Source organism: Rhinatrema bivittatum, chromosome 12, assembly GCF_901001135.1.
Source record: "Rhinatrema bivittatum chromosome 12, aRhiBiv1.1, whole genome shotgun sequence".
In the NCBI taxonomy this organism is placed as follows: domain Eukaryota; kingdom Metazoa; phylum Chordata; class Amphibia; order Gymnophiona; family Rhinatrematidae; genus Rhinatrema; species Rhinatrema bivittatum.
Window position 1 is genome coordinate 40,627,496 of NC_042626.1, and position 27,125 is coordinate 40,654,620.

The window sequence follows — 27,125 nt, forward strand, 5'->3', positions numbered from 1 at the left end:
CTCGTGTTTTGATTTGCTTATTTAACTTTTTTACACTTTTTGCCTTTATTCTCCTTCTCCCACTGCCTCATTCTCTCTGGCTTCTTTGCCCGTTCCCCTCCCCTACCTCACCATTTTCCTATTAGGCGGGCACCAGCTATGATCCCTCTCTCTGGGTAGGACCTGGAAGCAGCAGCAGGAACTCCTGCCGGTCTGAGGGTGGCAGATCTTCCTGGGTTGTGGAACACCTCGGTATTTCTTTCCACGTGTACAGTTCTGCTGCAGAGAAGGCAGCTCCCCGCGTGGCCCTACCACAGCTATCTGCTTCGCTCTCCAGTCCACTGGTAAAGATGGCTAAGCTCTTGTAGCTCCTTCCACAGCACCGAGATTCAACAATGTAGCCATTTTTTTCTTCCCTGTTTGGGCAGCCTGCGTTCCCCCCCCCTCCCCCCCTTTCAAGGTCATTCATGCCCCCTCACCCCAGTTTCCTCACCTCTGAACCAAACTAGTGTTCTTCCTACTTTCTTTCCAAGGCTGCATGCCCGTTAAGGCGAGAAGGCTCTCCATTCATTGGACTGTAAGAATGTCTTGGCCAACTATTTGAACAGGATTCAGTCTTATTGAAAGGTTTCTTACTTGTTTGTTTGCTTTTGATCCTGATAAACTGGGAGCGACATTTTCCAAAAGAACCTTGCCAAATTGGCTAGCGGACTGAATTGTGTCCTGTTTCTTCGCTGTCTGGCTTATAGATTTCAGACTCTGTCGAAGCTCAAGCGAGAGCCATGGCGACTTCAGTGGCAAACGTAAGGGCTGCCTCACTTGAAGACATCTGCAAAGCTGCGACTTGGTCCTCAGGGCTCACCTTCACTTCCCGCCACTATAGGGACAGCATGTCAGAGTAGTTATGGGCAAGTAGTTTTGTGCAAACTGTTCATCCACTCTCCACTGGTGCAGCTGGTTTGCTAATGCAGTAAATGCTCAGCTGTGCAACCTTTAGTTTGGGAGTCCCCATTTGTATCATGGCTGATTTATCCTGCTATCTACAGAGAACCCTGTTTACAGATAAGCACACTTGCTTTACATGTGGACACATGCACATCTGTATGTTTCTAACAATATTTTCATGAGTTAGCTTTTATCTGTGCTGCATAAACATGATTCATGTGTGTAGTTGCAGAAAGAAAGAGTCTTGAGTCAGATTTTTTCTTTCTCCCTCTGTCCTCTATCTTCTATCCTTCACATGCCCTGTCTTTTTCCTCTGCCCTCCTCCCATCCTTGAAACCTTGCGTCCATTATTTTCTATAGTGCACTCAACTTTCATGCAGTGGCCCCTGTGGTCTTCTTTTCATTGTGTGGCTTATAAGGCATTGATTTCTGAAAGGTAAATACTGTGTTTCATAAATGCTGCATTTAGTCTGTTGTGTTGTGCAGTGCACAGAATTGTGAGCATTAAGAGACACTGTCGGTTCTGAACTGTGCTTTGGTTTCTATGGTAAGAATTTATCTGGAGTACTGAGCAGCTTGGTGGCGAGACATGTATTGGAAGAGTACATGTCCATTGCTGAAATTAAAAGAAAAATATGTACTGATCATGTGGTGTTCAAACAGCAGCTAGTGATGTCCACCAAATATGAATGAAAAAATGAGCAGCTGTAATTGAAATTCCTTAGAGGGACCCTCTCCTCCAGGCAGGAACCAGCACATGGCATCTGGGCAGTAGTATTTAGAACTTTGGTGGTGTAATAGATGTTAATTTCCCACCCCACATAATAAAAATCAGCCTAGAGGTTAGGGTAACTCCTGGGACTCGCATTTTTAGGAATATGTATTCCAGTCCCATTCTGTGCTTTGATTTTTATTCCGTGTTTGTTATGTATTTGATGGTTTTGTATTAAAAAGTGTAATCCACTTTGTACTACTTGCCTGGGTAGAGTTGAATATAAGTATTTTAAATAAAATATTCATAAACTAGGCTCTTCCATGACTCTTTTTCAAAGAATCATCAGTGGTGATGTTGGGCTACTTTCCCTTTTTTTAGTTGCTCTTTTTTTCCTCTTCCTTATGGAAAGTATTTAAAATTGTGCTAAGCCAGCTACATATGTATTAGGATGTACTGCTGAAGTTATGACCCCAGAAATAGAAGCGGGCTGGATGTAGATGAAGCAGGCTTGAACAGGAAACGGATACTGGAGTCTTCTGCCTGAATCTTCTCCTTGGGTTGAGCTCTCAGGTCCCGATAGCAGGATCTGAATACAGGAATAAGAACACACACACATGCCAGGGAACAAATAGGTGCCCTCAGGAGCAGGGCAAGTTGCTACAGGAATTCAGGATACAGGAAGGTACTCGCTGAAAAAATACAGGAACTGAGTATACTCAGAAAAAAACCTAAGACCAGACAGGAACAAATTAAGACAAAACAGGAAGGTAGGATATGTAGGCCCAAGGTAGGACACTAAGATCTGCAACAGAGTGGACATGCTGGAAGGAGTGGAGAGAATGAGACGGGATTTAAGGAAGCTGGAAGAGTGGTTGAAGATATGGCAGCTGAGATTCAATGCCAAGAAGTGCAGAATCATGCATATGGGGTGTGTATTCGATGGAGAGTGAAGGGCTGATGTGCACGGAGCAGGAGAGAGACCTTGGGGTGATAGTGTCTAACGATCTGAAGTCGGTGAAACAATGTGACAAGGCGATAGCTAAAGCCAGAAGAATGCTGGGCTGCATAGAGAGGAATATCGAGTAAGAAAAGGGAAGTGATTATCCCCTTGTACAGGTCCTTGGTGAGGCCTCACCTGGAGTACTGTGCTCAGTTCTGGAGCGTATCTCCGAATGGACAGAGACAGGATGGAGGCGGTCCAGAGAAGGGCGAGCAAAAAGGTGGTCTTCATCGAATGTCTTATGAGGAGAGATTGAAGAATCTAAATATGTACACCCTGGAGGAAAGGAGGAGCAGAGGTGATATAATACAGACTTTCAGATACTTGAAAGGTTTTAATGATCCAAAGATAACGACAAACCTTTTCCGTTGCAAAAAAATCAGCAGAACCAGGGGTCACGATTTAAAACTCCAGGGAGGAAGAATCAGAACCAATGTCAGGAAGTATTTCTTCATGGAGAGGGTGGTACCGTGTTTCCCCGAAAATAAGACAGTGTCTTATATTAATTTTTGCTACCAAAGATGCACTAGGCCTTATTTTCAGGGGATGTCTTATTTTTCCATGAAGAAGAATTCACATATATTGTTGAACAAAAAAATGAACATTTATCATATTCTGAATAGTTGTCTGGTTATGCTGGTTTGTGATGACTGTGAATCCTGCAGGGTAAAAAAATCACAGCTGCATGCTCTGGTGTTCTGTGCAACGGGCATGCTCCCAAATAAAAACTTTGCTAGGTCTTACTTTCGGGGGAGGTCTTATATTTAGCAATTCAGCAAAACCTCTACTAGGTCTTATTTTCGGGGGATGTCTTATTTTTGGGGAAACAAGGTAGATGCTTGGAATGCCCTTCCAGAGGAAGTGGTGAAGACCAGAACTGTGAAGGACTTCAAAGGGGCTTGGGATAAACACTGTGGATCCATAAAGTCTAGAGGAGCGTGAATGAAGAGTGGGTGGCTCGCGGGAATGACGGCTACTACCTGTAGATAATACCCTTATTCAATAAACATACACACGGTTAATGCGACTCCAACATTGCTCTAAGCTTCAACGGCAAGAGGAAATGTGGAAAAAAGGATTTGCATTCACAAAAAAGCGGGGAGAAGCTTGCTTATTATGGCGGTTACTACCCCAAACTAATTAAGCTAGATATTTCACTTAGATGCAGTTTCAACACTGCTTTCTACATTAATGGTGGGGGTGGAAGGGAAATAGAACCAAGGTTACTAAGGGCCAAGAGTAACAGATAAGTATGAGAAAAAAAAAGTGCGAAAGCTTGCTGGGCAGACTGGATGGGCCGTTTGGTCTTCTGCCGTCATTTCTGTGTTTCTATAAATTAGGGCTATGAGGACCAGTGTCAGAGTATGAAGGACAAGATTAAGACCAGATCTATGACCAAGCTCTAGGAAGGTGCAGTCTGTGAAGCCAAAATATATCTAAGTTGAAACAAGAAGAACATGGCTGCCAACAGGAGGTACAGGTGATACAGTTGGGAAGAATAAACAGGCAGTCCAGAAGACTCACTGAGGCCCCTGTTGGTGGGAGGTAAGAACAGGTCCTCACAATATGTTTGTCAAGTGCTGTATTTGTAATGTACATTCAGAGGCACAACATGGGTATATAATTATCTGTACTGTATAATATGAGAAGTCTGAAATTGAAGACTGCTATTGTAATGGGAGATTTATTTATTTAAAAATGTTTTGTTTACCGCATAAATCAAAATATTATTCTATGTGGTTCACAATTACAACATACATTATCAAATCAATATAAACAATAAAACATTAAAATACATAAAATTAAAAAAACACATTATCACAACTGCTATATTATACATTACCAAATGTTTTAAGAAATAAAAATGCATTCAGCTGGGCAGAAGCTGTTGTACCCTTTACTCAGTAAACAGATTTTTCTTAAAAGTCAGTGTATTATTGTAAAGCAGCAGTGTGTCTAAGCCCAAGGCAAGGGACCTGATGCAACCTTGGAAATGATTCTCCAGGGAAGTTCCTTCACACTAGAGAACTAGCCAGATGAGGCAGAGCAGAACCCGACTGTGGTATTTGAGTTTTAAGGATGAAGAAAGATGAGGTGAATGTCATGCTTTGTAAATCTCCACCAGTTTATTGCTTGATCCTGCGAGTAAACACCAAGCGTTCTTTTTTTAGCATGCATCTTCATGGGTGACTCACAGCAGAGAAACACAGGACTGCAGGGAATAGATTAGCATTTATTCTGGAGATGTATCCAGGAATTGCCGTCTACCGTAAAACGTCTCAGTTAATCAGACCTTTATGTTCAGCTGAGGCTTGTAACTTTTTCAGTTATTTGGCATTGTGGGCTCACTGGAGTTGAAGCTTTTATGATGTGAGATGTCTGGATGTGTGGAGAACTGTTTTTATAAACAGTTGTCAGTGGTTACATAAACAGCAAATTCCCCCATTGACAAAGTTTAACCAGAGTGTAAGAACTTACACTTTTGGTTATTTATACAGTAGGAGCACTGATAATTTTTATCATACAAGAGAAGTGTTGGGTTTTGTCTTTGGGCATCTTTTCAAAGTCTTACTTTCTTTGGAAGTAAATCCTATTATTACAACTATTGTATCCAATTCCATCGGAAATCAGCCGGCCATTATTAGGTTGGTATTTATAGTGCAAACAAATGGAACTGTACTCATTGGAGTCTTGTAAGATCATCAGCAGGTTTTATTGCTATTCTTTAATTAATAACACATGCTACTGCAGTGGATAGTGTATGAAATAGTTACTTTGCAGATAACTGGCTATATTTTTATATTTTAGAGCTATATGGTTACATAATTGGCTATATTGAAAGATCAGAGGTTCAGCAGGCTCAGGCCCAGCCTTATTCTAATTGCTTGTCATTTCTCTGTGGTAATCCATAGGGTGCTGCGAAATCCCCTTCCTTTCCCTAACTGCACATCTGTAGTCACTTTTGAGACACGGTGAATCAAATTACTTTCAGACACTAAGAAGCCTGATTTATCAACGTTTTTCTCCCATTCTGTCTTTCTGGGAATAGATCTTGATGAATCAGGCTGTAAGCATGGCCTAACTATATCATTTTATCCATCAAACGTTTTCCTCCTCATAGCTTGTGTATAAAGTATGTTGGGAATCCTTTAAGGGCACAAGCCACCATAGAAGAAAGAAAGTAAGGAGTCTTCCCTTTACTATATGTTAACTGAAACGTTCTTGAGCTACCATTGAGCACGTGTATATTCTGAAGCACTTTGGTTTTAATGGAAACATTGCAGAAGGGATGTAATTATGCTTGTACATATACATTAATTAATAGATTCAAAAGGGATCTCACAAGTGATCTTTTACCTCAGGAGCAGCACACAAAACAAGGAGACATCCTCTAAGGCCATGGGGAACCAGATGTCATCGCTTTCAGAGGAAAGGATTATTTACTGAAAGAGTGGTGAAATTCTAGAACGTTTTGCCAATGGGAACTGTCATGGCTTCAACACCAAAATAACTAAAGTAAACTGGACAACGTTTTGAAAGGATAAAAGTATCTGTGGGTAGAAGGATGTACTTATATTCTAGGGAAAATAGTTGATCAGTCGCCATATTTGAGATCAAGAAGAAATCTTCTAACTGCCCTGCAAATTGTTTTTGCCGACTTCTATATTAGCATGAGAGCTTTAAGGGCATTCAGTAAGGTGGGGCTCAGTTCACTCTATAAAACCAACTACCGTAATTAACTTGTCTACAAGAGACAGAAAGGAATATATATTTAATTTTATTTGTTTAATTCAGTGCTTCATCTGTTTTGCCATAGATTTTTGTCCCAGAAGCCAAAACAACCCATTCAAATTAATAATTAACATAATGACGAAAATGGGAAATATTTAAAATTTGATCTGTAGCGTGCTGGTTATCATACATAGTGCATGGCAGCCAATTATGTTCGGCAAGTATACAATAAATATATCATATACCAGACTTTCTTCAATAATTTTTTTATCATTTTTTGTTCCAGCTACAAACAGATGCTATGGCTGCCCATGAATAGTCTCAAAATATCTGGGAATCCCAAAACCTCAAAATGTATACAGCTATACCACCAACAAGCAATCAGTGCATTCCCATGAAAAAATGTTAAGTAATCTTCATATAGTGGACACAATCCACTCAATAACTTCAGCAGTCCATTTTGGACCTGGAAAGAAACATAGCATCTTGATGACTAAATGCACAGAGACCTCAGATCCAATTCTGAATATTACCCATTTTTATTGTTATCTTTAATTATAGATTTTTCTACACCTATTTCTGGACAGGTCTTTCTCCCCTTAGCATGTTGGCATTGATGTTTTCCTACTTTCTTGAAAAATGAATCTCTCTGATTTTCCTAGATGTGGTATGTACTGTGGTAAATGGAATACGTATTAGGATTCTGGCATGCAGCTTTAACTAGGTGATGCTGCACACCCATGTGTGGGTACCACCAGTAACAGAAAATCTGGGTTTGGATCTGGCACCTTGGGACTCACCATCTGCAGCAGAAGGAGGGAGAAGGAAAGCATTAGCCCCCCCCCCCCACCCCTTACTCTTCTAGCCACATGGTGACCTCCTCCTTCTCCGGCTGTGGGTGGCCTCTGTGTGGCCTCTTGACCACATACAGGGGAAGGAGGGAAAAGAGATGTGTTCACCCCTCTTCTTATGGCTGCATTGTGGCTGGGACTGTGTGGCTGTGCAGTCAACGTCTGGGAGAATCCTGATGTGTCACATTGGTGCAGTTACTTCCACCCAGAGTCTGCCCCATTTATAAGAACATAAGAATATAAGAACATGCCATACTGGGTCAGACCAAGGGTCCATCAAATCCAGTATCCTGTTTCCAACAGTGGTCAATCCAAGTCACAAGTCCCCTGGTAAGTACCTCCATCATTGGCCAGCCAAGGGTATGAAGCCAGAATGGGAGACAGGGCCAGCAGGAGTTTTCAAAGGGAAAGATCGATTTGTCTGCCTTCCCCTTTCCCTCCCCTCTGGTTGCAATTTCTGTTCTTCCTCCTCCACTTCTGTCAGGCCTCAAGCATTTCCTAGATATGCAAATTTAAAAAAGAGAGCAAAACAGTGATTGAATATTTGGCTGCCGGGTCAGACATTAAAAAAGGGTGGGAGAGGGGGAGAAAGAGACTTGTTCCTGCTTCTCTTATCATCATCAACAGACTGCTGCTCAATCCCGCAGCTTGCGGGAACCTTGTGATTGAGTGTACACTTGAATTCTCTCTGGTTTCAGTTGCACCACCACTCCTAAATGCTGATTACAAATTTAGGTATAGGAATCCTAAAAGACATCAATTTCGTAACCTGCTGTAGCAACATACATCGTCAACTGACATCCTTGACCAAGGCCTATCACACTCAGTCAAAGGACTTGACTGCATCATTAGCGAGTGCAACCACTGAGTACTTGGAGAGATGGGGCAAGAGTGTCCTGCTTTTATGATCTGCAAGCACATTGGTGTTACTGACTAGCAGAGGGCTGGATGTTGACAATGCTAATGTACTGCAGGGGCTTAGGACCCTGAACCAGCTAGATTGGATAAAGGAGTGACAGGAAAAAAAAAAGAGTGAATGTCCAGTGAGGCCCTCTGGGGACTAGCTCCTGGACATGGGTAGAGCAAACAGGTTCCAGCTGATTGTAAGATAGACAGCTGGGGTAGCAACCAGGATAACATTTACCAAGAACAAATCTGGCAGGAATATTTTCTAGCAGTTGGATTAATCCTGGCTCATAAGCCAACCAGTAAGACATTACAGTAGCCCAAAATTGCTAACACTAGAACAGATACCACAGTTCTCAAAGCATTAAGGTCCAAAAAAGGATGCAGTTGGCATAATCACTTTAAGCTGTAAATATGCTCTTTAAGCAGCTTGTCCCACAAAAGCTTTCTCAGAGAAGCTAGAGTCCAAAATAACACCAAGACTTTTTACTTTAGCAGAAATTGCTAGAGAGTGAGTATATAATACTGGTTGAACAGTCAAAATTGTCAATTTTTCAAATGCCATACCAACACAAAGAATCTTGTTTTTGACATTCTTACCACCAGCTTACTGTGCTGAAACCAGTCCATAATCTTACCCATACAGTAAAGAAGAAACCTTAGATCAGCAAATAAGGCACTCCTAAAAACACCACCAACACACTCAAATCAAGTCACCTCAACCCAAAACAGAGCAATCTCCCTTGGCAGCCCAAAAATTTGGAACTCACTACCAACTGAGCTTAGAACTCAAGAAAACCTAAAAACCTTCAAAAAAGATCTAAAAACTTGGTTGTTCAACAAAGCATACCAACTCACCCAATGAACAACAAAATTACTTCACATTCCATCCTCCTTCCAGAATACAGCTTCATCCAGAAATTTCCAGAAATGAAATTCATCACATCTATGTTTCTATAAATTTTCTGTAACATTACACATTATAACCTTTGCTTAACAAGAGTTTGTATCTTGAAACCCTGTTTACCCCCTCACCCCTGTAACCTTATATTTTGTAAACCGTTATGATGGCGTTATTTTGATGATTCCAAATGACTATATATAAAACACGTTAAATAAATAAAAAAAATAAAAATACAGTAGTTTAAAAACTTCAATCTCATCCATGTCAGCCTTAATGGGCAACAGAAACTGGATGTCAATGGCATAGATAAGACCTAAGACACCCATCTCCTAAAAAAAAAAATCCTGCCAGTGGCCTAATAAAAATATTAAATATTAGCAGAGAGAGATAGGAGCCTAAGGAACTCCGCTCTCACCCAGCTTCAAAAAACAAAGATCCCAATGAAATTCTACCACTAAGCCCAGTTATCAATCAATCAATCAAAAGCTGATTCTCTATCACATCAAACACACTAGAGAGATCAAGCAAGATAAAAAAAAAAAAAAATACTGACTGGGTGATTTGCTTCTCTTTAGTTTACCAATCTGGCCTACTACATTTTCCAGGCTCACAGTGCTTTGGTTCAGAGTGATTCTGATATTATTGCGCTAACATCCTATTTTTGAGGTCTTCATTTGTTTCTTCCAGTACTTTACATTTCCTTGCAAGAAGTTCAGTTTTCTTCCCATGTGAAGTAAGGGCTTTTTCCAAATCGCATAACCTTAAATCAACACCATTGAGTTTTTCCTCCTGATGCCATGTGCTTTGTGAGCTTTGCTACAACAATCTCCAATTTAACATCAATTTTTTGAATTAGCTTGTCGGAAAAACTGTCAAAGTATTTGTGTCGGCGGAGATATTCAGTACCCTAGGCTCAGAACAGTCCTCCTTGCTAGAAGATGATTCCTCTGCTATACTTGCTGCATCTTTATCTGAAGAGTTTTTTTCTCTGCCTTACAAGCCCATATTCATATAATAGATTGCTTAGAGATATCCTTAGAGCTCAGGACAGTCACTTTTACAGAATTATAAAAGAAGATGAAAATAGTAAGGGTCAGGTGGGAGCCCAGTCAGCACCCAGCCTTAGAGCTTCACATGGTCTCAACCAGAAATATTTTTGAGCAGGACTAGCAGGCTCCAAACAGTAAGGAGACCTGGGGGTCATCATCTCTGATGCCATCAGGGGATCAGTCAGTGTGACAAATCAGTTGGGAAATCAAAAACTATACTTAGGCACATAAAAAGAGACTCTAATAAAAAGAGGGCAGTAGTATTACTACTGGTATGAATACTATATGCAGTTCTGAAGATCATATGTCAAAAGGACATTGATGAGATAGAAGCAATTCAAAGGAGGGTCACCAAAATGATCCATGGTATCCATCCTAAGCCATACATAGAGTGAAGGAGCTAATTGGGGACTCCTGTTCCAGAGATTATATAATCTATCGTTTACGGAGCTCGTTTTTCAGCTATGCATTTTCTTCCTGTGGCTGGATGTGGCTGCAAAAGAAGTGTTTTTTTTATTTTCCTTTTCTTTTTTTCATGTGTAGCAGTGCAAAGGCAGCAAGACTGGCAGGGTTACCCTGGCCCTGCCGGTGAAGGAAAAGAGGATCCATGGTGAGCCAAGTCCGTGGCCACAGCAGTTCCAATTAACTTGCACCTCTGTCAGAGTTTGGGGGAGGGTAAAGGAAGAGTGTGGGTGGCTGCTTCAGCAACCGTGGTAAATTTGGAAGTGAGATGGGAGGAGACCAGAGAGAGAGAGAAGAAGTGAGGATAAGTGGTAGGGAGCACTTCTGCAAGCTTCTGTTGCTGAAGTTCATTGACCCCCATGCAAATCCAAGTACCTAATACTATGAGGAAAAGCTGTGCAGCAGAAGTAACTCGCCACCAGTGCACCTGTTGCAGGGAGGTGAATAAAGGGAAGAGAGGGGAGAAGGAGGAGTGTGCCACTATCCATCCACCTAAGTGTACCCCCCTTCACCAGGGGGCAGGGTTCTCAGGCATGTGGCAGGGTTGCCAGCTTTTGAGAAATAGGAGAATCTACTACATCCCTGGGAACCCTGGCCCTAGTTTTCTTAAGCATTTCAAACCATCAGAAGGGCCAGGTATGTCCACCCTTTGCCCCCTGGCTCTCTCAGTGATTTCAAATGTCCTATGTAGCCATTTTCTTCAAATGTTTGGACCCCCCTGCTCTAGAAGAAAAAAAGGTAAAGGAAGGGAGATGTGATATAATCATTGAAATATATATAGTAGGCTTCAACAAGTATTTTCCACAGAATTAAAAATGCAAGGGCAAGGAGATCATCATATGAAGCTCAGAAGGAATGTGAGGGAATACTTAACTGTGAGGGTGGAAGGCACCTGGAGCACACTTCCAGTGGAAATGGTAGGAGCCAAAACAGTAGCAGAAATCAAGCATGTATATGATAAACAGAAAAGGGACTTTAGTGATTGAGTAAGACCTGTGACAGAACAGTAGGCAGGAACCAAATGGGTAGACCATGTGGACCAAATGGTCCTTATCTACCAATATCTTCTTTTGTTTCTATGATTCTATCCTGCTTATCACTCTTATTACCTGAGTTTGTCACCCCAGCAATATCCAGCTTACATTGTCATCTTAATCAAAGATGAATGTAGAGCGAGTAATGCTTAGATAATGTAAAGAGTTACTGGTCTATGAATTGGTTTCCCTAAGCTTCCATCTTCTGAAGCCCTATGAGTGCTCCTTCCCCTTTAGTACTGGCCTTATTAACTTTCCCTCTGGGGCTAACAGCTTCAGGAGTTTTATAACCAAACTTGTGAAATGTATGTGTTATGCAGAGCAAGATCAAGAGGAGGGGAGGGAGTTAGCAGTCTTGGGGGCAAACTGTCTTTGGTAAAATACTGGTTTTATTTGAGAGAAAATAGTATTTTTTTATGGGGGTTTGGTTTATGAAGTTGTACTCCCGCATGCAGAATGGGGAAAACATTTTGGTGTTTCATTTTTCAGAGAGAGGTCCAAGAGGAATTGTTTCCATTTATTGGAGTTTCACTACATCTGCTGTTCCCCTCCCTGCCCCCACTGTTTTGTGTTAGGATAGTATTCCAAACTTCTCCAGAGTACCTTGCAAATGATAGCACTGCGCGGCCTTTCTGCAGGATCACCTGCCATTCCAGGGCACACATTTCAATTTAGCATTTCTTTTTTCCATGACCTGTTTTGGTAAAGAGCTGTATATTTGCAAGCCTTCAAAACAGAGGAATGCATTTTAGACTTTCACTCTAGGCAGCATTTCTATAAAAGATGGGGAAAATGAAACATGTGGTTTCCTTGGATCTGTGCTTCCTGTCCTTTGTTTTCCAGTACAGTTAGTAAGCTGTGTAGAGCTGGGGCCTTTCACCCTAACTGCTGTTCCCACGCATATTGTATTTGTTAGGATTCCTTTTTTTCCCTTGCTGAAAAGTATATTCCTTTTGTGAATATCCCATGATGTTGGCCTTTGTACATCTCTCCTTGCACCACACTCTACTTTTTTCCTTGTTTATGAATGCGTAGAAGTTGAGATCATTGTTGACTCTTTCTATTGCATTGACGAATCTGCCCTCTTAGCACTGTCAAAGTCATTCTCATGCTGCATTGTATTGTAATTGTTTGAATCAATCTTTTGGGGTGTTTAATGCTTTCTGACGGCATTCATTAATTGAGATTTTGCTTTTGTGTCTGTGCACATCTTCAGCATCTTTCTAACTCAATTATTTTTCTCACTTGTTCTGTACCGACCTGTTGAAAACAAGTCACAAATGTATTAGGTTAGAAAAATGACAAAAATACTACCTACAACTTTGCTGACCTTTATGTGTTTCTGTGTACTAACATGGCAACAACTCTACTTTTATTCAAAACTCAGCTATGAAATTCTTTGTGGATTACTAGTATATACAATTTTTGATACTAGATTTTTTTTTTTTTTTTTTTTTTTTTTTTTTGCAACACCGATTATGATAAATGATAGGATTCTTTTGCTTTTTGGTGATAGACTTGTAGTGTTATGACTGCACTTATCAGTTTGAGTATATAATTGAATCCATTGTTTGATGTCATCTCAAATGTTAGGCCTTTTTTTTTTTTTTTTGGCCTGACAATTACTTCCTCCTCCTTTGGACTTCTAGTTCAATAGGAACAAGAGCTGGAATCTGGTACCATGAGCTTTTATTTGTAACTACCTAGGGGTTTTTCCCACCATGCTTTAGCTTAGTCATTCTAGCAGCGGTCCTCAGCCAAGGACTATGTGCCAGGGCTTTTTCTGAAAACCTGCATTCATGGGCCCTAATTCTGGATTCTAGGTGATAACCATTGCACAATGACTGATTTCCTCATGCTCCCCACAAGTTGTGAATGCTGCTTCCGCAGTATCCCTGGCAACATACGGTTGGAAGTGGAAGAGCTGAGCCGGGAATGAAATCTAGGTCCCTTTGCATGGCATTGTCAACTGAGCTGGCCAGATTGGATATTTTTAATGATGATTATTAGGAATGAAGGCATTAGTGAAGATTCTCTCTTGCTGTATGGATTTTTCTACTTTCTGAATCAATTTTGTTTTTAAAAAGATAATGTTTCTTCCAGCCTTCATGAAGTGGAAATGGTCTGTTCCACTGGCTTAGAGGCAGTGCTGTGCTATTGGACTAGGCTAGGGCTCAATCCCTCATTTGGGATCTGTGTTGTCTGGGGCTGGAGAATACTGTAGCCCCTAGGTGTGGGAAGGAGTCATGCTCATCACTCAACAGTGACACCTAGTGGTCAGATTCAGGGCCCATGGAAACATAGAAATGACAGCAGAAGAAGACCAATAGGCCCATCCAGTCTGTCCAGCAAGCTTTCACACTTATTTTCTCATACTTATCTGTTACTCCGACCGCTGAGTTCAGGGCCCTTATTGGTAGCTTTTTTATTCTAATTTTCTTCCACCCCCGCCATTGATGCAGAGAGCAGTGTTGGAGCCGTATCAAAGTGAAAAGTATAAGGCTTAATATTTGAGGGTAGTAACCATCATATAGAGCAATTTACCCCGATGTTTGTATACTCATACTGCTCAGATCAATGCCTTGTTAGATGTTGGCTGGATGTAAATCCTATTTGTTCATTCCCCCCTGCCATTGAAGCAGTGAGCTGCACTGGATATGCATTCAAAGTGACGTATCAGGCTTAATTTGTTAGGGGTAGTAACCGTGGCAACAAGCAAGCTACTCCCATGCTTATTTGTTTACCCAGACTGTGCAATTGAGTCCTTGTTGGTTGTTGTCTGAATATATAAATCTCTTTTCTTCATTCCCCCTGCCATTGAAATAGTGAGCTGCGCTGGATATGCTTTTCAAGTGAAGTAACAGGCTTAAATTGGTTCGAGGTAGTAACTGCCGCAACAAGCAAGCTACTCCCACGCTTATTTGTTTACTCAGACTGTGCAATTAAGCCCTTGTTGGTTGTTGTCTGAATGTAAATCCTTTTATCTTCATTCCCCCCATCGTTGAAGCAGAGATTTACGCTGGATATGCATTGAAAGTGAAGTATCAGGCTTAATTGGTTTGGGGTAGTAACTGCCGCAACAAGCCAGCTACTCCCATGCTTATTTGTTTAATCAGACTGTGCTACCTTGTTGGTTGTTGGCTGAATGCAAATCCTCTTTTCTACATTTCCTCTTCCCGTTGAAGCATAGAGCAATGTTGGAGTCTCATTAACTATGTGAACATTTATTGAATAGAGTATTAATCATCAGGTAGTAGCCTCACTCCTGTAGCCACCCCCATACCTCTTCTCTTCATTCCTATCCTCCAGGCTTTATGGATCCACAGTGTTTATTCCTATAATCCACCCCCATACCTTTTCTCTTCATTCCCATCCTCCAGGCTTTATGGATCCACAGATCCACAATGTTTATCTCACGCCCCTTTGAAATCCTTCACAGTTTTGGTGTTCACTAGTTCCTCCAGAAGGGCGTTCCAGGCATCCACCACCCTCTCCGTGAATAAATACTTCCTGACATTGGTTCTAAGTCTTCCTCCCTGGAGTTTTAAATCATGACCCCTGGTTCTGCTGATTTTTTTTCCAACGGAAAAGGTTTGTCGATGACTTTGGATCATTAAAACCTTTCGAGTATCTGAACGTCTGTATCATATCACCCCTACCCCTCCTTTCCTCCAGGGTATACATATTTAGATTCTTCAATCTCTCCTCATAAGTCATTCGATGAAGACCATCCACCTTTTTGGTCGCCCTTCTCTATACTGCCTCCATCCTGTCTCTGCCCCTTCAGAGATACGGTCTCCAGAACTGAGCACAGTACTCCAGGTGAGGCCTCACCAAGGACATGTACAAGGGGATAATTACTTCCCTTTTCTTACTCGATATTCCTCTTTCTATGCAGCCCAGAATTCTTATGGCTTTAGCTATCTCCTTGTCACACTGTTTCGCCGACTTCAGATCGTTAGACACTATCACCCCAAGGTCTTTCATGATTGTAGGTTTCTGAAAGGAGCCCTAATGCATGGCCCCTGACCCAGGACAGTCATTGCAATGATCAGATTAAGTACATCGGGAGGGAGGGAGGGGAGATGGAAGGTAGGAAATAAAAACAGAGCAAAAAATCCTTAAGAAATTGTACATGAAGGGTCATGGTGCCAGGATCTCAATTCTGGTTCTGACCGAGCTGGAGACTCAAAGGAGCAGCAGAAAATTGTTGGGTAAAAAAAAAGAAGCTGAAACCCTCTTTCCCTTATTTGTACTACTGCTATTAAACAAAACCTCATTAAATTTAGTATGCAACAGTCTCACAATAATACCTAATTTTTATTTTTATTTATTTATCTATATTTGAGCTTCCACTATTCGGATTCCAATCTTGGCAGAGTAAATATATAAAATAATCAAAAAACATAAAATTAAAAATCTTTTAACATAATAAAACAATCTTTTCTCCCAATGACTTATTAAAACCAATCTTTCCAATTCATAACTCTGCAAAAAAAAAAAAAAAGCATGTTATTCTTCATAAGGTATATTCAGCAGAGTAAATACCAGCCAATATCACCCCAACGTCTGGGTAAATAACCAGGCCTTGGCTTGTTTACAGAATTTTAACGCAGCTTGTTCCATAGAGCTGGACCATAATAGCTAAATGCAGTTTAACCCTAGTAGAGAATATGTCTAATAATTGCTATTGCAATGACGTTAATGACTGAACAAGATGCTGTAGTAGCCATGTTGCCCTGGTGAAAACAGTATTTTTATTCTTTCAAGCGCTATGACTTCCATCTTTGGCTACATCTTTATTCTTGTCCAATAGAGACTTTGATAGTCTTTATAATTCAGAGAATAAGTAATGGAAGAATAAGCTTCTAATCTAGCATAACAGAACAGAAAACAAAACTAAGCTTTCATTTAAGATATTTTTTATACACCAACCCAAATATTTTTCAGAGAACAGGGCCTCTTTAAGTCTGTGAAAAGAACTAGCTTATATTAATATATATTTTTTGTTTTTTCACCTTTATTTTGACCCAGCAATTTTCTCCCGCTGTTTAGGGCTTTTGGATCCAGAACTGTGTGTGGTTTGTCACCATGCACCTTCGTTCACAACTACCCAGGGGATGGTTTTGTCTATTTTATATCCCTTTACAACTTATCTTTTTCCAATCATTGCAGTGACCATCCTCGGATGGGCACCGAGAGCTATTCAGTCATTGTTGGGCAATGACTGACTCTCTCTCTCCTCCAGGGGCTCTGGATGACGCCTCCATGGCATGCCCAGCCCTAGCTGACCCAGAGAGTGGAAGACCTGAACCAGTAATCAAAGCTAGGTCTCTTCAGGCCGGGTCTAACTAAGGTATACATTTTACCTGGCTGCTTCAAATGCTCATGATAGTCAACGAGCACAGTACTCAATAGATCTCATGATACTTTTCCAGTTCATAGGTTGACAGAGGCATCATCTTGTAGAAGTGTCACAACCTTCAATTAATATTATCAACCATTACTCTAGGGGGTAGAAACATAGCTGGCGAGTTTGCCTGGTGACATTTTCAATTTAGTGTCTTAAGGTTTGACTTTGAAGACAGGAGAGACACACACACATGGGCAAGCATATGAAAAATTACTGAATCCAGGAAGTCACCTGTTTAACGTTATGTATCAAATTATTTGCAACAGGATAATGTTGATAAATGGCGTAAGCTGCAGCTCTATTGCTGCTCCAAACGTTTAGTACCTACAACATTTGGTAGTCTGTTTGGAGGAAGGTCTTGAAAACTACAGACTAAATATCTGATCTTTTTTTGGAAGCTTTAGAGTCACTTGGCTGCCAGTAGCTGAAAATTGGTGACCAATATTATATTGCCAGCAAAATATCTTATTGCTAGATTCAGGCACACAAAATTCATGTGAAATTTACTTGACCTCTAATGGATAGATATTAGTGGTCTAATCAGTTTTTGAGGTTCTGATTGGATTTCTTTCACACTGATCCTGACTTTAAAATATTTTCAGGTTAGAGAAAGTGACAGTTTTGATTTGTCCCTGGGTGAGCATTAATTTCTGAAATCTGGCACCATAGCCTGTAACGTGGCAAACGGGGTGCTGTCAGCTTGTAGAGAAGAGAGCAACAGGTTGTATGATTAGTCCACACATGCTTGCTGTGTATGATTTGTGACAAGATAAACAGGTGCTGGTGTATAAGGCTGATGAGCTCCCAGGCTGAAACAGACAAGTGAAAAACAAAAAAAAATAGAGATTTAACTAGTACTGTAGATTTTCAGGACTGCGTCTAAGGGTTCATCATGATGCTGCCCAAAAAAAGCTAATAGCATCTTGTTTATATTATTAGGCGGAATCCGTTATTGTGCTTCATTTGTGTAAAAAAAAAAAAAAAAAAAATTAGCCACATTCTCTGTAAACTATTTGGTATTTCTAAAGTACACATACCAAGTAGCAATACCCAGCGCTATATTTGTCAGTGGACAACTGTGTCCGTGCTTAGGGTGGCAAAAATCTGGGAGCAGCAGGCCAAATGAAGTTTTTTGCCGCCTTGCTGTGCTGAATCATACTCAGCAGAGAACAGCCCTCTGCTTCCTGATGCAACCCATCTTCTCCCAGGCAGTGTGCAAAAAACAGGAGGGGGGGGGGGGGGTGAGCCTGGAGCAGACAAAACAAAGAAGGTTCATTTTGGATAGTGTAACAGACCCCTCTGTCTGTTACTATTCAGGCCTGGGTGAAACCTTTAGCTCAGTTAGTAAGAGAGCAGGTTAGTGCTGAGGGGGAGGTTACCATTCACATGCAGCCCCTCCCTTTGAGAGGTCTGGAATGGCCGTCCCCCTTAGAGTCTGTATAGCAGCTCTCTACACAGAGCTCAGGAGGCCGTCCGTTATGGTTTGCTCAGAGTCCAGGAGGCAACCAGGCAAACCCAACCTGGGGAGACTGACCAGGGTTGGAAGGGGTTTCCTTATCCAGTCCACTCCCTGCCTGGTTAGGATTCTCCCCCTCTGTATATTTTTCAGGTTTAAGATTTTAAGTGGTAGGAGCTTTGTGAGAGCCTGTACACCACCTGGACCCAGGACATAGGGAACCCTGCCCTACGTGTACCCTCCATAAGGAAGGAGGTGTCACTGATTTGCTGCAAGGAGGAGCTCCGGTGTTGAATTCAGTTGAGGGAAAATACTTTTATTTCAAGATACAGGAGGATGTTTTAGTTGCCCTTCTTTCCTGGTTGAAGCAAAGAGTGCTGTTTGCTTCAAGGGGATCCCTCCCAGCAGGGATCCAGAGAGAAGAACTAAAGAGTTTATGTAAGAACCAAAGAAATCTAGAAGACCATCTAACTGTGAGTAAAGGTAATTTAGAGATCATTGAGGATGCCCATCAGGTGTTTTCATATCCTGGGGAGAGACAGTAACATATTTTTGCCAGTTTGGAAGGGGTGTCCTGTTTCTAAGGGATGCCCTGTTTACCTGGAGACTCTATTTTTCCAAGCCCTGGAGGGTAGAAGTTTCCCTGGCTCTGGTACCAGAGATTTTCTGCACAGATTGAGGAAAGAGACTGTAAAAGTAAAATACTCTGTTGTGGTGTAGATTAAGTTATTGTGCCATTCTACATACATTTTCAACAGTAAAGACTTTACTTTTGGATACTTGCACAGTGGCTCTAGTGGTTTTATTTGGAATCTTCGCCAAATAACACATAGTTTCTCTTATTAAAATATGTTACTGTTTTATGTTGGCACATGTATAATTTGTAATCTATACCAATTATAGTTTTTCCTTATTGTGCCTTTCTGTAAACCATTGTGATGGTGAATTAACTTAACGATGGTATAGAAGAGTTTTTAAATAAATAAATAAATAAATAAATAAATAAACAAACATTGGGATGTACAGATAACCTTCTCCCAGGGAAAAGAGTAAACATATCAGGGGCCAGTACTTAGGGCTTGGAAGTAAGCTCTGCCTGCCTTTATTTATTTATTTAGACTTTTATATTCTGCTTTTCACACTTTTTTCAGCACTTCAAAGCCCTGCGCCCTTTTCCTACCCACTCTTCCATTCCACGTCTTTAATGTTAAAATAGCCTTCATCAGATTTCCCTCTCCCCCTCCTACCTCCTCCTACACCCCCCACCCCAACCCTAACATTCCCACCTTTTCGGGACCTTTAACTTTGCAATTCTTCAGCCCGCATCACGGTACTCAGCCATTGCAACCTGGATCTGGTGCTTTACATTTCCAGCGTAGCTCCCAGGTCGCAGTTGCTGGGTACCACGATTCTTTTGAGTATAGCTGGTTAAGACTAAAGCTATCCGACCCCACAAGGCCAGATAACTTGTGAGTTATCCAGCTAAATGGTTTTAAATACGGATCTCGTTACGTTTAATTGCTCTGTTATTGGGGGGGGGGGGGGTGTTAAGAATTGCTGCATATAGTGTTGTACACTTAAAGCTAGTAATCAGTAATGTTAGCCACCTTGATTGTATACAGAAAGAGAGCATGTAAATATACTTTGGGTAAGTGTAATATTGGAAACAACTCAAGAGGCAGGGTTGAGTAGCATTGATTCTAATATTACACCACAAGCCATGAGGTAGTTGGTTAGAACTAGCCCATGGCTTGTGGAAACCAGTCAGGTAGATGGTGGCAGAATGGGTATCATCCCGTTAGGCCATGTGGATCTAGGTGGTCAAATGTGAGGGCAACAGCCTTAACTGGTTTGGGTAGCATTTTGTATTTTTACAAAGTTTGGTAGCAAGATATGGGAGGCGAAGGCTGCTGAGTGTCGTATATTCATCTGGCTATCATGGTAGAGAACATAATCTGACTCGAATAAGGGGTGGTTTTCTGCAAGCACTCAAGTTTCTGTCGTAGTCAGCTGGGAAACAGGTTATCTGTTGTCATCTGCTCTGTGTATTACCACATACAGCTTTCTTTCAGTGTTTGTTAATATTGAAAAACCTATGATTTTTCCTCTCCCTGTGCTTCTCTGGATCCTCAGGATATCTTCTTACTCCTTTCTGAGTATAACTGGCACAGTTCTTTTTAAATCTTAAATTTGAGCTTTAGCTATATCCCTTTCAAATTTGCTTATTACATGGAAATGTGAACACAAGGAAGATGTCAGCAGCAGATAAGGACCACTTGGTCCACTCATTCTGCCCATTTGCACCTTCCTGTTATGCTGTTATACATACTAAGTCTGTAGTCTTCTATTTAGCTCCCTTACCCCCTTCTACCATGTTACTAAGGTGCCTTTCTGTCCCATGCATGCCTGGATTCTGCCTTTATCTTAGCTCAGATAGAACAGATAGAACAGACGTCTAGCAGAGGTGGCCTTTGCTAGACGTCTGTTCTAGGTGTCCACCACCATCAGAGCAAAAAAAAAAAGTAGCTCTCTTTGTCATTGATCACCACAGCCTTATTTTGGAACAGACAGAGCAAAATATTTGAAGGAAGGAAAACTATTTTTATGAGTTGCTGCTGCCCTCTACTGTACAGCTTTGAATAGCATTGATCCTAACAATTTCATTCACAAATCCTTGCTAAGAATTCCATTGACTTCCTTTTGCTTTTATTTCTAAGTCGTTTTCTTCCCTGTATTAAAGTAATGCTATTTTTTTAAATCACTGATATTGAGAAAATAATTTGATTGATAATATGTGACTTGTAATAGCGTAACACTTGACTAAAAGTATTGTGGGCAAGATTCCAGTTTTGTCTTAATACAAGAGCGCAGATCAGGGCTGGTGGAAACGCTAGGCTGCCACCTAACGCGCACGGTTTTTAGGGAGCAGCAGGACTGGACCGGACTGACATAGATTGGGGTCTGAGCCTTGCCGTAGCAGCAGCAGCGTGCCCAGGGCGCTCCCTGCTGCTTCCTCTGTTTCTCTTGCTCTGCTAGCTCTGTCCTGCGGCAGCAGATTCTCAGCACCACCACAGCTTGGCTTCATTTCTGGATTTGCAGCAGCCCTGAAAGTGCCAGCCTCATATGTGGTGATGGGAGCCAGTGGAAATGCTTCACACACTGTTTTCTCAGCATTTTCCGGTTCCTGGGGCTGGGAGGGAGAGGGGGAGGTGTGTGTGTGTGTGTGGGGGGGGGGGGGGGTGTGAATGGTTACAATTTTGCCTACTGCATCTAATACCCTTGCACTGGTCCTGTTTACATCTCTGTTGATTGCCCTCTAGTCAGTATAAGCTAGGGTCTTTCCATGTAATATTTAACCCTAGAAATATGGACATGTAGCTATTCCTGAATCGATTGGAGATGAAAGATAAGCAGATACGCATTGTGTTATGAGGACTGTACCTATACTTCATTGATGCTTTAAGTAATATGTTCAGAACGCCAGCTAGGTATTGAATTGCTGGACGTGTTCTGAGGATATTTTTCAGCAAAGCTCTGAAACACAGAAATAATTCCCTAGTCTTCTACCTCACACAACATGCACACACGTTTCTCGTTGCATATAGTATAGCACTGCGGGAATGGTGAACTGTCATGTTTGGGAAAACCTCATGGAGAGCAGCAGTGTGCTTACATGTTGCATAGAACAAAGATTACCTGCACATATTTCACATTTGCCTCATTCTGATTTTTTTTTGCCATACGTAATTAGACTGTGTCTTGGACAAAAAAAAAACTTAGGCTTCTACTCTGCAAAATCGTGAGGTATGCAAAATGTTAAACACAGAAGTAAATCTCTGTAGGACAGAGCCTGATCCAGCGTGAAAAAAGAATGCCAGCGTGGAATAATTCCAAGATAATGATCTGTTGTATGTGACTTGGGAAAAAGCTGGCAGCTCAGTTTGCTCGCATGGCTTTGACATGGCACATCTTCTCCCCCCACCCCAGGCTTTCCTCTCCTCCAGCGTTGGGAAAGAATAAAATCTCACACCAAAGAAAGCCGACCATGCACCTTTTCCTCCAAAGGACCAGATTAAAGAATTGTGGAAAAGGTGCACAGCGTTTTTGGTCAAGTTTTATTTACCTGTGGGTGTGGAATTCTTCGTCTTATAGAATTTGCAGGACATTAAGTCCTTGGGCAAAGGATGCTCTCTTTCAGGTTTGTGAAAGCACTAGCAGGCCTTGTGGGTGCCCTTTTACTTATCTTTGCCTGAAACTCAACTCTGGCCTCTGATGATTTCCTCCATTGCAAGGCGCTGGGAAGAAATGGGACTTCAAGAAATGTCCACTCTTATCAAAAGTTCACTCAACCAGAGATCGCTGGAAGAGGAGGAGAAGGAATTAACTTTCTGATTAATCTAATTAAGCTTGGATCAATCCGTTTTTACAGAAAACAAGAAGTATGTGGCATATCACTAGATAATCTATGTACTTCTCTTGTGTCTTCACTGGAAATTTGTATTTCATCATTTTAACCTTCAAAATCTTAATTTGCATAATGTACAAATCGGATTAACTGTGAAAACTTTACCTTGGTAAAAAAAAAAACCCGATGCTTCCAGAGTATGAGCATGCAGATTTGTTATGTTTTTGTTTCTCTTCTTTGCAGGCACGAGGTGGAGATTTTCCTGAGCTCCAGGGTCCAGGAGAGCTCCCTCTCCGGTCCTGCGGCAGCACAGCAAGCATGAAAATGAAAAATGTGAAAAAGTAAGCACAGTTATTACTTTTTTTTTTTTTTTACTGGAGTGTATGGTCCCTCAATAAGTTTCTTTTCCCTGCCTCTCTCTCGTTTTTATTTGGTTAAATTTATGGACCTAGATTGGCGCACAGAGCTGGTAAATCCAAAGAAGCAGAGAAAGGGAGTGTGGGAAACCTTTTTAGAGCTACTTTGAATTAAAAGGGCAGTGTTACCTTGAAAGCTAGTTGATTGCAGACTACTACAAACTTACTGTTAAAGCCGTGCATCTTGGGTGCTGGCCTGGAATGTGCCACTGGGCCTGTAGCTCTCACTGGTGCATAATTCACAAAAGGGTTTATAATAGCAGCAGCCATGCAAGGGGTGGGGGGTGAGGCGAGGTTAGGAAGGTGATAATTTGATTAGTGTCTCACCAGTGGCTGCACACATCTGGAGAAGGGAAAGCTGTATGGTTGCCAGAGCTTGTGCACAGCGTCCTTCAGGAATTTCTTTTGCTGGCTCAGTAAAAGGCCCACCAAGAATCCAATACCTGGAAAACGAAGTTGGGCATGTTATGCTTGAACTTTCTTCTTAGCCTTTCTCACTCTACAACTTCTTTATGCCACCGAGATTCTGAGCTTCCTTTTTCAGCTTAGCAAGCTTGCGGCTTGTGCAGAGGCTGATAATTCACCACTGCTTCAGCACAAGTGGCCTCTGTTTCTTGTGTCTCCTCAACTTCTTCTTTTTTTTATTTTTCTTCACTTAAACTTCAGGTTATCCTTTACAAAGGGTCACTTCCCCAAGCTGGCCGAATGTGCCCATTTCCATTATGAAAATGTGGACTTTGGAAGCATCCAGGTAGGTGCTCTGTGATGATCTTTATGCAATCAAATGACCTCCTCCCCAACCTGCTTCCTGCCTTCCCTCCCCTGCTCGGAGCAAGGTTTAAAGATGCAGTTGTAAGAGTTTTACTTTTAGCTTGCTGATAAGCTCGTATTATTGTTGTGCTCTGCTGTGGGAGCTGGAGGGAGCAGTTTATTTGGCTCCAGTTTGATGCCAGCTTTGTGCTTAATATGAGCTTTGTACGGCATTAAAGGAATGAGGTTTACCTTTGCAGGCGGCTGTGTAGTGGCTCTGGGCAGAGCATATAAGTGTCCAGGATATGGTATTCTTATTTACCGTTTCGAGCTCTACTTTTTAAACCAAAAACTATTAAAAAAAAAAAAAAGTCAGCCTTGGTGGTGGGTGTTACCTGGCATTCTTTTCGAGTTGAGCTTTTTGTTGAGCAGTGTGTGGCATTTTGTTCTGTTGCAAAGTTAGAAGGTGGCCATATAGAAGGGAGGAGCAGCTTCCACTTCTTAGGACAGGTAAAATGGTGAAGGAGGGAAAGACACTTTCCATCTTCTTCCTGCCCTTGGTCTAATATTTTCCTGGCTCCAGCATGAGTTGCTGATAAAATGGGTGCTCCCTGCTTTTTTAAAATGGGGGCGTACCTTCTGGAGTTAGCTGGATGGGGAAATTCATGGGGAGATAGAAGAGCCGTGGGCAAAACTAAAGGGAAATACTGATCTTTTTGTTAAGAAACTAAATAAAGGGAAGGGAAGAAAGATATTTGTATGGTTTTCTAAAGAAGTAGCTGAAAAGGTAAGGGGAAAAAAGTTAGCATTCATAAAGTCAAGAGATTGCAGAAAGAGGAATACAACTGATAGTATCTGGAAAAGCTAAGAAAGTAGTCAGGAGAGGGGAAGATGCATATGGAAGAAATTTGAACTAAATGCAAAAGTGGCACTGTGAGACTCTGAGATGTAGAAGCTTATGAGTAAAAAATGGAATTGCTTAACAAGTATTTCTGTTCACTGAGGAGGAAGGGCTAGGAGTAGGACCACAGAAAATTGACAAATGGTCACAAATAGGACTGGGAGCAAGATAAACCCCAAACAGTTTTCAGAAGACTGTGCTTGTAAGGAGCCTTGTTAAACTCAAATTGGATAAAGTGATAGAGCTGGGAATTAGATGAGATGAGAGGGTATTAAAGGACCTTGAATAATTTTTGGCAGCTCTGCTGGTTGACATTTTTAATGCTTTAGAATTGGGAGTAGTTCCAGAGGAGTGAAGACGGGTGGATATAAAAAGGAGGCTGGGAACTACAGGCTGCTTAGTCTGACCTCTGTGGTTAGTGAATTAATGGAATTGTCACTAAAACGGAGGATATTGCAGTTTCTGGAATTCAGTGGATTACAGGATCCGATGCAGCATGGTTTTTACCAGAATAAGGTCTTGACAGATGATTCTGATCAATTTCTTCTACTAAGTGACCAGGAGTTGGATCAAGGAGAGTTTGCTAGATGCCGTGTACTTGGATTTCTGTAAGGCCTTTGATATGGTTCAACATAGGGGACTGATAAACTGAGTGCCCTTGGTATGGGTCCTAAAGTGACTGAGTTAGAAACTGGTTAACTGGGAGCCAGCAAAAGGTAGGGGGAAATGGAGTTATCTCTGAAGAGAGGGGCGTTACTTGTAATGTGTCATAGGGATTGGTCCTTGGGCCAATTCTTTTCAATATTTTCAGGAAAGATTTGTCTTTTTGCGAATGATATTAAAATCTGCAAAATAATAGACACCTGGGAATGTATGGAAAACGAGATCTAGTAAAGTATGAGGAATGGTCTAGATTCTGGCAGCTAAGATGTAATACTAAAAAAAAAATTGCGGAGTTATGCATTTGGACTGCAAAAGTCCATAGGAGCAGCATAATCTAGGGGTGAAATTCTTATATGCTCGAAACAAGAGCAGGACCTGGGAGTGATTATATCTAATGATTTTAAGGTGGCTAAAGCGACAGCAAAAGCCAGAAAAATTCTTGGGTGCCAAGGGAGGGGAATTGTCGGCAGGAAAAAGGAGATATTGCCCCTGTATAAATCCCTGGTGAGATCTCATTTAGAATGATGTGTGCAGTTCTGGAGATTGTATCTTCAACATGATTTAAATCAGATGTAGTCTATTGAAAGGGTGGCTTCGAAAATGGTCAGTGGCCTTCATTCTAAAGCATATGGGGATAGAATTAAAGATGTAAACATGTATACTGTAGCAGAACGGCAGGGTAGGGGAGAAATAATAGAGACATTTAATTCCCATCCCAAGGTATCAATGTACAGGAGGTAGTCCTCTTTCAACAGAGGTTCTGGAATGAGGGGCTGTGGAATGAGGGTGAAAAAGAGTAGGTTCAGGAGTAGTCAAAGGAAATTTCTTTACAGAGGTGAAGGATGAATGGATCAGTCTGCTAGGAGAGATGGTGGAGAATGTTTAATATCTGAACTCTTGAAAGCAAGGGGTAAGCAGAGGGGGTTTCTGAGTAAGTGATATGGGGATTGTATAGCTGAGTAGTTTGTTTATTGGATTTGATATACCCACATGTAAAAACAAATTATCCAAGCAGTTTACAAAGTAAATAATCAGTAATACAGTCAATAGGTAAAAACACTAATGAAATAAAAATAGATTAGGCGGTAAATCATTGGATTACAACAAAGCACAAAATAGCTTAACAGCCGCTGAAATAAAACATAAACTAGATAAATTAAATGTACAGGTTACAATAAAGTGCAAAATAAATAATCTCATATAAAATAATTAATAAAATATAGTAAATATCTGATAAATAAAACTACAAATAAGACAAAGACAATATCTTGCCAGACACTAGCAAACCTCAAATTAAATCTGCGAGATAAGCTATCAGCTTTCAAATGTTTGGTTGAGAAACCAGGTCTTTGCTGCTTTATGAAACTTTTAGAAAATTTAGCTCTGTGCAGATGACCAAGGGAAGACTGTTCCACAAAAGAAGGGCTTGGTATGAGAATGAAGGTTATACCAGGCAATCTAACCTAATAACAGAAGGTGAGGGAAGATGTAGGAAACTTTGCTGAGAAGAGCGGAGAGTACATGAAGGGGACTTTGGAATTGAG

The 27,125-nt window shown here is 41.2% G+C and overlaps 1 protein-coding gene across 3 annotated transcripts in view; it reads left to right on the plus strand.

Moving 5' to 3' along the window:
* ARHGAP32 (Rho GTPase activating protein 32) overlaps positions 1–27,125 on the plus strand; it is a 694,843-nt gene that overhangs the window by 328,377 nt on the left and 339,341 nt on the right. For all 3 annotated transcript variants that reach the window (XM_029573155.1, XM_029573153.1, XM_029573154.1), the window contains 2 exons: positions 23,095–23,192; positions 23,934–24,018. In XM_029573155.1, the coding sequence (XP_029429015.1) occupies positions 23,095–23,192; positions 23,934–24,018 (183 nt within the window). The remainder of the gene's footprint in view (positions 1–23,094; positions 23,193–23,933; positions 24,019–27,125) is intronic.